Source organism: Biomphalaria glabrata, chromosome 2 (genome assembly GCF_947242115.1).
Source record: "Biomphalaria glabrata chromosome 2, xgBioGlab47.1, whole genome shotgun sequence".
Lineage (NCBI taxonomy): Eukaryota > Metazoa > Mollusca > Gastropoda > Planorbidae > Biomphalaria > Biomphalaria glabrata.
Genome location: NC_074712.1, coordinates 2,092,251 through 2,104,022, shown reverse-complemented (window position 1 = coordinate 2,104,022; position 11,772 = coordinate 2,092,251). Strand labels below are relative to the sequence as shown.

Here is an 11,772-nt window from a genome sequence, read left to right as displayed (position 1 = left end):
TTTCAACTTGATCCGAGAATGGGTTCAGAGAAATGACGTGTACAATCATATAAGGGGGCAAAACCCTACATATTTAGCGATATACCTGAATACTAAGAATTAATTACCGTACTATGTACGGGTGCTCCACAAGGTTGTGTACTTTCTCCTGTACTATACACTCTTTACACTAATGACATAAGAAGCATCTATGACTCAGTTAAACTCATTAAATTCGCTGATGATACTGCCATAGTCGGTCTTATTTCATGGACGAAACTCAGTATCGAAGCTCGATAGAAGAGTTTACAAACTGGTGCACCGACAACTTTCTAGAACTGAATGTCACAAAAACTAAAGAACTTATAATAGATTTTAGAAAGAAAAAACAAACTATACGTGAACTGCAAATAAACACTTCATCTATAGAACAAGTAAAGGCATATAAATATCTAGGCGTTATCATCAACAACAAGCTTTCATGGGAAGACCACCTTGGAACTCTGACAAAGAAAACAGCCCAGCGACTCTTTTTTCTATACAAACTCAACAGTTTTAAATTAAACAAGAAGATCCTTGAGACATTTTACGGCGCGACTGTACAAAATCTGTTAACATACGGAATAAGTTGTTGGCAAGGCAACGCCTCATCTAAACTGTTGCGACGTCTAGAAAACATCATTAAAAAAGCATAAAAAATTACACTCACAACATTACCAAATTTAAAGGAACTTTTTGAACAAACGTGCCTAAGAAAAATCGAAAAAATCTTGGAAGACAACGGCCACCCGCTCCATCAGAACTACGCCAGGTCGTCGCGAAGTGGGCGACTGCTGTCAATCAAAACAAGAACGGAGCGGTACAAAAACTCGTTTGTACCTCACTCGGTCAGACTCTATCACCGCCACTCATTGATCAGGGAACATGAAATGCACCAAGATACCTGTGTGTAGTCGCTGAATGAACTCTTTATGTTGTCTGTTGTATTTATGTGTATTTTTCTGTTGTGTTGTCTTTATATGAGAAACGAGTCCTTGTAATCACAACAAATTTTCGTTAGGATCAATAAAGCAGTCTTAGTCTTAGTCTTAGTCTTTCTGGTGTAAAAAAAAATGATTAGTTATTTTTTTATTCTTGATTCATATAGTGTCTACGAATAGGAATACTTGTGCAAAGTTTCAACCTGAACCGAGAATGCGTGTGGAAGCCATAATGCATACGCGCAGTTTACCAGACAGACAGCGTGACTTGATATAGGCTTTGTGTGACAAGAGGGACAATAAGGGTGGCTACCTTTATTTTTTTTTATTAGAGTTAGTCCCCTTTATTTATGTTCCTGTTAATTAACTGTTTACAATGGCCACTTCCTCTTGAGTCTTTGAGCTGACCACTGTACATTATTGTGAACTAAATCTCCTTAATGTTTATATGATAGTTGTGTTGTTCTGCTCTGACTGTGTTACTCAAGAGGAGTGTGCCACTTTATGGAAATGTATCTTTCACTAACGAGCTAAGTAGACTTTATTTATTTGTTGTTAATAAGTTGGTTTATGTAAATATTATGTCTAGCCTACTTAGTCTCTTATCCTTTCCTGTACGTGTTTTTTTTTTATAAAGACCAGATTTGGGTCGTATAGTATGTAAAAGACAAACTTTTGTCTTGATACGAGACAGTTGTGTGTCTCATGGATGACTGTCATTTGACTGTTAGGACCTGTATTATATAATAGCAATCCATTGTTTTGAGCTGAGACACTATTGTGCCTCTATGATGGCAGTTTTTTGATTATGTTGAACTGAACCGGCCCTACTATTTTGATTTTTTTAAAAATTATTTGACTTGCCTTTGTTGGCCCTTATGCCCATTTTCTTTTAATGATCTTTTTCTTTTGTTCCTAAATAAACTCTTTATTAGTTATACTGAAATCTCAAAGTTATTACGTGTATGTCTTAGTAAGTTATATATCTAGAGGTTATAATTAATAGCCTGGGTAGTATAATTTGGGACCACAAAATATCACTAGACTAACTTGCTAGTACGGCAGGAGACGGCGGTCTTATGACCTATCCTAATTCTAGGTCACACTTTGTAATAAAAAGCTAAATGGCTCTACAATTTCTTGCATATTATTTATCATAAATACTAGAAGCCTATATTTTGTTACGATGGAAAAGGATGGTGAATACTTCTCTGTAGTCTTACATGCTTAAACACGACGACCCAAATGTGGAGTTCTTCCCATTAGATAAGCTTTGTTTTTTGTTTTTAAAAACATTTTTACATTGTTCTTGATTTTTTCTTTATAGTTTTATGACCCCTATCTATCAGAGGATCCACTGGACAAGGAGCGATGCTTTCAACTGATGCCACACATACCAGACAGATCCTTCTCCCTATTGCTCAACTTTAGAGGTGGCTCGAAGCAAGACGAAGATGCTGAAGGGCTAATGTTCGAATCCACACTTGCTAACTGTTCAGTCAGGGAATGGTCAGCCCCCGATGTAAGTAAGAGAGATTAGCAAAAAAAATGTCCAGTACTTAAATATAGCACAAGGGAGACAAACAGTTGAAATTGATTTAGACTACATCGTTCTATTCTACTTGTTGTCGCCCTTTGTTTCTACTCTATTGTTCTTTAAATAGCACCGGTAGTTATGATGAAGTGGTTTATTCTTGACATTTTTCCATAACGTGAAATATATATTAAACTCGTTCAAGTAATGTAATATCCAATATATAAATCAGAAAGAGCCATATATATGTATGTATGTCCCGCATAGAAATCAAAACCGTTTTACCAATCTACATAAAACTTCATATAAATGTCCCTTAGTTTATGTCGAAGACGGCGGTGTTTATAAATGTCTTTCCCACTACCAGAGGGCCATAAAAATAGACAAAAATCACCTAATTATATCTCAGTTAAAGAAAGAAATTTTATTTTTTTTTTAAATCGGGCAAACCCGTTTTCACACTGTACTTTTATTTTCCTAGCAAAATTTTAACAAATGTGAAGCAAACATTCTGTATGTTTGACATCGATCTAAATCCAATCCTGTAGATTAGCAATACCCAAACTTAGGCCCTTAGGCCGCGGCCCATATCCAGCTAGTTATACAATATTTTTTAAAAAATAAATTGGAACACAAAATTTCGGTTTTATATATCGTTTTCGCTTATTCTTTATTTAGGGTCGATGTCTCGAGCTTCGATGTACACCCGGCAAGCATCTGAAGGGAGGTAAATGCGTCGAGTATTTGCCAGAAGTCAAGAGCCTTTACTATTCATTTCACTTCTCTTTGGTAGTCAAAGATGAGGATGTAGACATCATGGCGAAGCGTTTTAGAGATGAGATCTCTTCAACTCACAACCTCATGTACCTCCTCATGACCCAGGTAAACTGTTTCAATGAAATCAAGTTTGATCGATATCTTACTACACATGTATAGTTAAGTCTAATGAGTAAATTTTTAATTCTGGCCCGAAGATACTTGTATTCTTCTGCTTCCAGCTAGCTTTTTCGCTGCTGAACTGTAAGCGCTTTTGCAGACTGTGTTAAGTATCACAGCCTCGTTTGAGACTCACTGTGACATTCACTGATAATATCTCGTATTTTTCTAACGTGGAAAAAGATGTCGGTCTGAGTTAACTCTTTCTCTCCTAATTTACGATACCATCGTTGATTCGACCTCATTAAACTAAGTTAATGTTAGATTTTATAAACTTTATTTTGTGTTCTATAACAATAGCATGCATTCCCCTTGAATTCTATACCAACTAAAACATTTTCTGATAACAAATAAAAAAGTTATTGAAGCTTAATCATAACAGGGTAGTGAAATAGTAAGGAGCAACTTGAAGAATTCGTCAGGATATGGAAAAAATAATTACGGAGGGAAAGAGTTAAAAACACGAGGTAGAACAAGTGTTATTACTTGGTCCTGGGAGAGGATGGACTTTTATTTTTTTCTGCTGGAATATGTAGTTTTGTAGTTACCTACTTAATCCTGTGCACTCCCAGGGGAGCATAGGGCCGCAACCACACCTCTCCACCGAACTCGGCTCTGAGCTGCTTTCTTCATCTGCTCCCATGTCATTCCAGTACCCTCAGCTTCACTGATGACTGACCTCTTCCAGGTTTGCGTGGGTCTGCCCACTTTCCTCTTTCCTTGTGGGTTCCAGTCAAGTGCCTGCCTTGCAACATTGGTAGCTGGTTTTCGCAGGGTGTGTCCTATCCAGCTCCATTTTCGTTTTGTGTTGTCTTGGGATATGGGCTTTTGTCTAGTTCTCTCCCACAAATCAATAGTAGTTATTTTTTCTGGCAGCCTAATTCCTAATTCCTAATATTAGAGAGCAATGATATTACTATAGTTTCGTTCTCAATATCTTGTGACTTTTTCTGATATTATTATTCAAAAGTGTTCTATGCTTCTGTACGGTTCTGAAACATGGAGAATAACTGAAGCCACAACAAAAAAAATACAGAGCTTCATCAACAGATGCCTGAGAAATATCCTAAAAGTACACAGGTACGACAAAATAGAAAACATTAAACTGTGGGAGATGAGTGGACAGAAAAATATAGAAGTGCAGATCTTAGAGAGGAAGTGAAGATGGATTGGTCACACCCTTAGAAAAGATACCAGCAACAGAGCTAGGCAGGCCTTAGAGTGGAACCCCCCAGGGAACAAGACGTAGAGGAAGACCAAAAAGAACGTGGCGACGCAGTATACTAGATGAAGCCGAGAGGACAGGAAAGAGCTGGGAAGCCATTAAAAAACTAGCAAGAGACCGTGGAGAGTGGCGTGTTTTTACTGAGGCCCCATGTTCCACCAGGAACTCAAAGAAAAGACGATGACTATGATCCTGTGACTGGATTATCAGCCAATTTATCTTTATTCAATAAATGTATTGTCTGTTATGAGTTTGTTACTTACTGAATTTTAATATCTGCTGTGTGCTACTCAAGGTGGAAGTTCTACATGACACTGCGATACCAAGAGAAAAGAAGACATTTTTCTTTACATATAGATCTAAAGGTTACATTGAAGACATGACCATAAAAAAGTTACACCAAAAAAAAAAACAGTGTGATTTTCTCTCCAGTTGTTCAGCATTGCCACAAACAACATTGGCTATGTTGGCTTGCAGTGGTAGTATAATCTGACTAAGGTTTGCTGGTAAGACCTATGTGAGCCTGCACACTGGACAGGTTATTCCAGCCCGAGCTAGTGTCATCGGCCTTGATCTGATTCTCCGACGCTTTTCTTCTGCAAGCGTGTTTCTTTTTCCCTTTTGCAAATTTGTGTGCCAGTTTTCACATCGCGACGCCATGATTGTCTCTCACGTGCTTCCGTCTCCCATGTGACTGGGTCAATGTTGAAGGCCTTTTAGAGAAGCTTTGAAGTTGTCCCTGACGCGTTTTCCTTGTCCACCTTGTGAAGCTTCTCTTTGTTTAATTGACCATAAAGGAGTCGTTTAAGGATACAGGAGTCTTCCATCCTGCAAGTGTGTCCAGCCCATCGCTAAAACACAATAAATATTGTTATCAAACCTTTTTGATTATCATATTTTCATATATATTGAAAAAATCTAATCATTTTCCTTATTTCAATGTCGCAGATGGAGTTTTACATTCAATTCTTATCAAGACTTTGTGAGCTTCAATTAGGAGTACTAGAATCACAGCCTAACACAACTCTGTGGGAGGCATTAACGATAACTCGCACTTTCTGGGTTTCGGGAAGAGTTAATGCCCTTGACACTCTATCACGATCAGAGTTTGAGACAAGATTTCTGGAACAGTTTATGCAGCGTGAATTTATATTCAAATTGTCTTCTACCAGTTATCTGTCTTTGAGTCCACAAGTTCTTCCAGGAGTCTCTACTCAGAAAAACCTCACGTGTATCTCTGAAATAAAATACAAACCACAAGAAAATCTCAAGTTTAAATTTGTAAAACTTTCCGGAATATTGATATGCATGTTTATAAGTTTCAATCAATCTGATTACAAGATGACTATTAATGAAATAGCTATACCACCAAAAGTCAATATAACGTTGGATTTCAAAGTCACTCAGATATACATCACAGACAGCGAAGATCTAGTCATGGTCGAAATCAACGACAATGGAGGGCTCGACGTCTGCATCGATTTGATAGACAGAAAGTTGAAAGAGCAAAGGTCAGAGTTCAAAAGTACGAACAAAGAATGTGAAGCGATATTGTGTTGGGTGGAATACATCTTGACTTTAGTCTGTTTTAGTATTTCCATTGTATGTCTTCTGGTGACTCTGTTGACCTACTTACTGTTCTCTGTATTGAGAACTGTGGCTGGTAGAAATAACATGTTCCTCAGCTGCAGTCTACTCATGGCACAAGTTTCTCTGCTGGCCAGCCTGCACATGTACGTATGAGTCACATGTAGCAATCGTATGAATAGCTAACTTGCAGCATGTAACGATCATATGAATAGCTAACTTGCAGCATGTAACGATCATATGAATAGCTAACTTGCAGCATGTAACGATCATATGAATAGCTAACTTGCAGCATGTAACGATCATATGAATAGCTAACTTGCAGCATGTAACGATCATATGAATAGCTAACTTGCAGCATGTAACGATCATATGAAAAGCTAACTTGCAGCATGTAACGATCATATGAATAGCTAACTTGCAGCATGTAACGATCATATGAATAGCTAACTTGCAGCATGTAACGATCATATGAATAGCTAACTTGCAGCATGTAACGATCATATGAATAGCTAACTTGCAGCATGTAACGATCATATGAATAGCTAACTTGCAGCATGTAACGATCATATGAATAGCTAACTTGCAGCATGTAACGATCATATGAATAGCTAACTTGCAGCATGTAACGATCATATGAATAGCTAACTTGCAGCATGTAACGATCATATGAATAGCTAACTTGCAGCATGTAACGATCATATGAATAGCTAACTTGCAGCATGTAACGATCATATGAATAGCTAACTTGCAGCATGTAGTAATCATATGAATAGCTAACTTGCAGCATGTAGCAATCATATGAATAGCTAACTTGCAACAGGTAGTAATCATATGAATATCTAACTTGCAACAGATAGTAATCATATGAATAGCTAACTTGCAACAGGTAGTAATCATATGAATAGCTAACATGCAACGGGTAGTAATCATATGAATAGCTAACTTGCAACAGGTAGTAATCATATGAATATCTAACTTGCAACAGGTAGTAACCATATGAATAGCTAACTTGCAACAGGTAGTAATCATATGAATAGCTAACTTGCAACAGGTAGTAATCATATGAATATCTAACTTGCAACAGATAGTAATCATATGAATAGCTAACTTGCAACAGATAGTAATCATATGAATAGCTAACTTGCAACAGGTAGTAATCATATGAATAGCTAACATGCAACAGGTAGTAATCATATGAATAGCTAACATGCGGCATGTAGCAATCATATAAATAGTTAATATGCAGCTTGTAGCAATCATATCAATAGCTAACATGTAACATGTAACGAAGCTAAACAATAATATTTTTAAAATGATATAAAATAATATAATATAAGATACCATTTTTCAAAATATCATTGCCAGATTGAAAAAAAAACAAAACCGCTATATTAATATGTAAGCAATGATGGTGGCTCTTTGGTAACGCATTTAGCCTCTTTGCCGACAATCTTGACTTCGAATCCCCATCAAAGCTAAAACTTTTTGTAGCTGAGATGTTCAGTGGGGCGTGGCTTTAGTAAGTTTTTGGTGTTTAGCTGTAATTTATAAATCTACTGGAAAAAAATAAGATTATCATTCCCAATGATACTTCTTAAACAGAGAAAGGTGAGCTCAACAACACCTCGTGCGATAACGTATCGGTTTTTTTGGCAAAACTGTCGTATTTTAAAAAAAAATACAAGTAATATCTCATTATGTGTCACGGATGAGTGTGTGTGTCTATATAGTTTAATTTTACTTGTATATGTCAGTTGAAATGAATGGGAGAGTGACCGGAAGTGTCTACGTTTCAGGCAGTGAGATGCAACGGAACACACAGTAAAGTTTGTATTTACATTGGGACAGAGTTATTTTCCGCTAATAACAGGCCCAGAGTTTTTCGCTAAAGCTGCAATGGAAAACGTCTCGACGCGAGTAAAGTTTTATCTAGACTGCAGGGGCGCTTACAAATATTTTCTATTCAAATTAACTTGAACAATTACGTTTCGAACTAACAGAACATATAAGCTCATTTTCACTGTAAAAATGTGTCCAAAGTGAGTTCGGGTATATATTAACAAATCATTCAAGCGAGCGGTCGCCAGGTACAATAGATTGAGCTTTTTTCGAAGTTGCCTGAAGGCCTTATCTAACTTTTGATTCTAAAACGATTTTAACTTATTAGATCTGACCTAACCTACGATTCTAAAACAAACTTATAAGGCCGGAGCTAACCTACGATTCTAAAACAAACTCATTATTTAATCGATTTCCAGTAGGATCTGAACGATATACGAGTGTGATTTGTCTAGAACTGAGCTCCATTTGATATAGTAGAGATGTAACATTAAAATACTGAAATACAAACTCGAATCTGGTGTTTGTAATCAAAAGACATAATCTGATATCACAATCAGGAATTTTTTAAAAATCTAATAGATATGTGATGAATCTCACTTTTAAAAAATTCGGATGTGATTGCTAGAACTTTTTATGTGTCATGGTATGGTTTTGGTATGTATAACATACTATTCCAATAAGCGGCTGGTACAAATGCTCTTCCCTAGTGCTATTAGAGCACGGAATGGCTTGCCTGAGCCAGCCAGAAAAACCAGTGACTTGGCAGAATTTAAGTCATACGTTAACATGCATGACTAAATGCATGACGCTTAGGACGTAATCATCTTCTTTTTTTGAACTAACGACTTTATCAATCTTCTTTTTTTGAACTAACGACTTTATTACATAAGATTAAACTGTAATATTGCATGTTTACATTCAGATCTCAGCCCAGCATTCTCTGCCAAGTGATTGGAGTCGTGACTCATTTCCTGTGGCTCTGGATGTTCTCCTGGAGCTTCATGTGCAGCTACCACATGTATCACGTGTTCACAGCCAACACTCCAACCTACAGTGCCGGCTCAACAACTCATGGGCTAAGAAAGTCTGTATGTGGATCATTTGTGTTGCCATTCACTGCAGTCATTGTAGTGATAGTGTACAGCTACTGGGCTACTCAAGGGAGACAAGTCGGCTATGGAAATGTTATGTGTTATTTGGATTTGCCCTTGTTCAGAGGTGGGAAGAGATCTAATTGTTTGTCTGTTGTTGTTTTTTTTCTTTTAGATTGATTAGTTCGTTTAGGATAAATAAATAGGAATATCAGACTCATATAACAAAGTCTTTCAATAGAGGACAAAGCCTCTGAAAAGAGGACATATTCTTTTAAAAGAGACAAAGCCTTTCATAGGTTTTGACGCTTGGATCAAGCGAAACCATTTATCAAACAAGCAAAATATTACAAAAATACTTTTAAAAAATCCGAAAGCTTATCTTGAATGGAAGAACTCAAGATTTACACCCCATATTTCAATATTATATGATTTATTTCCTTTTTTGATATCAAACAACATTAACCACTATTAACTTAACTAATTGGTTAATTATTTTGATCGATGTATGTATTGTTAAGAATGATGAATAATTGTGCAAAGTTTAAACTTGATCCAAGAAGGAAAAGCCGGAGAAGTGACCTGTTCAAAATTTGTACCAGCCAGACAGGATTTTTAGTGGATACAAGCTTTTTAATAAACCAAGCAAAGTGATGGTACTTTGAAGAAAAATGTAATATCAACACCAATGCAATTTTGTTTAAGAAATCTTTCTCTCAATTGTAGTTAATTCTATGACAGCATATTTGCTAAAGCTAAAGACTTTGTCCAAATGTTAATGTCAATTTTTTTTTTACTCATTCCTTTTTCATTTATATTAATCTATAGCACTACTTTGTAGCAATCTGAATGCTCTGTGTAGTAAATTAATTCATTACTTTGAGGTTTTTATGAACATAAAGATAAGAGAGTCAAAAACCATGTCTGTATAGTATGTCTTTAATACACTGAATGACTACACAACACACATTTCGTGAACACATTCTTACGGACGAGTTACAAGCACATGTAAACATAAGAACGATAACCGATACAGTATATGATATTAATAACAGAGGTTATGTCAATATTATTTTGTAGCTATCTATAATACTTTTTCAATACTTTGTCATATTCTAAATCACTTCATTGTGGAAAGCTAAACCACTTTTTTAATAACTCAGACTACACTTGTAGTTTATTTAAGGATAATAATCCAGGGCTATTCATTTCAGTTGGGCACTATCACATTAATCAAGGCCACTACTTTGAGACTTACTTACTTAGACTTAGGTCCTCCAGCGCCCTTCGTCGTATTGGAAGACGCATTATCTCCATAAAGATCTGTCACTGGCAATGTCTGAAGCCTCCTCCCACCTGGTGTCCACTGTTCTGAGGTCCTCCATGAAGGTGTGGCGCCAAGTAATATGAGGACGTCCCTGTTTGCGCTTTCCTCGTATTGGCCTCCATGTCATCGCAACTCTTGGTGTGCGTAATTCATTTTGACGTAGAACATGTCCCGCCTCATGCGACGCTCTGTCACAACCTCACTAAGTGTTCGACTCCCAGTTCGGCATAGGATTTCCTTGTTTGAGACCCGATCTGTGTAACTGACTCCCAAAATCCGTCTCAGCCATTTTTGTTGAGCCGCATTTAGTCTTTCCTCAATTTTTAAGAGATGACTTCCATGTCTCACATGCATAATGACGATTGTGTTGAGACTCTACTTTAAATAATTTATACTATTACTTTTTAGACTGTAGTAGTATAAAGCGTTAGTTAACAATTTTAAGCACAAGTTATAGAAGCGTTAACAAACTTCTTTGTTGTTTTTGTCTAACCTCAGGTATCTTTGTCACAGTTCCCCTGTTGGTTATCACCCTGGTCAACGTGGCCTTCTTTCTGGTGGCAGCTTACAAAATTTACGGCATACGACGACTTCAGACTTTTTCTTTGTTCACGTCTGGCTCCGACTTCCACGTGACTGTCTACGTCAAGCTGTCCACTGTGACCGGGGCGTTTTGGCTTGTTGCTATCCTGGCTGAGGTTCTTAACAACCAGCCACTGCAGTAAGTTTTCGATCCTAAATCTTTGCCTTTTTTTTTTAGATGATTTTTTTTTTAATGATGCTCCTTTACGATTAAAGATGATTACATCCTAGCCCAAACAGTCGAGGGGGAAAGGGGTGGATGCGGACATAGTTCGAACCCTGGACCATCATGAGACAGACCCAGGAGCAGATCACTCGACCAGGCAGCCATCCATGGTATTTTGTGTGTGTGCTGAGGTGTAGCTCCAGATCCAAACCACATCTTTTTTGCATACAAACTTAAATACTACCTTAAAATGGGGCAAGGCGGCTGAGTGGTTAGGCGATTGGATTCCGAACCGAAGGGGTCCCTGGTTCAAATCTCGGTGAATAATGGAATTTTGTAAAACGGAATCCTTAGGGCGCTTCTTAGTCCACCCAACTTTAATGGAGACCTGACATTAGTTGGGGGAAATTAAGCTGTTGGTCGTTGAGAGACACCCTCGTTAACCGTCGTCAATAAAAAAAAAAAGATGACCTTTGCCTCGTCTGCCCTAATGATCGCAATGCTGGGAGTACTTTTTATC

At 37.2% G+C, this 11,772-nt stretch overlaps 1 protein-coding gene across 1 annotated transcript; it reads left to right on the top strand.

The window, feature by feature from the left end:
- The first annotated feature begins 5,995 nt into the window (after positions 1-5,995).
- LOC106053442 (putative adhesion G protein-coupled receptor E4P) lies at positions 5,996-11,229 on the top strand. Its single transcript, XM_056022128.1, has 3 exons — positions 5,996-6,165; positions 9,009-9,304; positions 11,003-11,229. Exons 1-3 carry the CDS (start codon positions 5,996-5,998, stop codon positions 11,227-11,229), a joined length of 693 nt encoding a protein of 230 aa, XP_055878103.1.
- The last annotated feature ends 543 nt before the right edge of the window (positions 11,230-11,772 follow it).

Coding starts and splice junctions, on each gene's coding strand:
- LOC106053442 (XM_056022128.1), top strand. CDS start 5,996: ATGACTATTAATGAAATAGCTATACCACCAAAAGTCAATATAACGTTG. Junction 6,166..9,008: donor AGAAAGTTGAAAGAGCAAAG/GTCAGAGTTCAA, acceptor GTTTACATTCAG/ATCTCAGCCCAGCATTCTCT. Junction 9,305..11,002: donor GGATTTGCCCTTGTTCAGAG/GTGGGAAGAGAT, acceptor GTCTAACCTCAG/GTATCTTTGTCACAGTTCCC.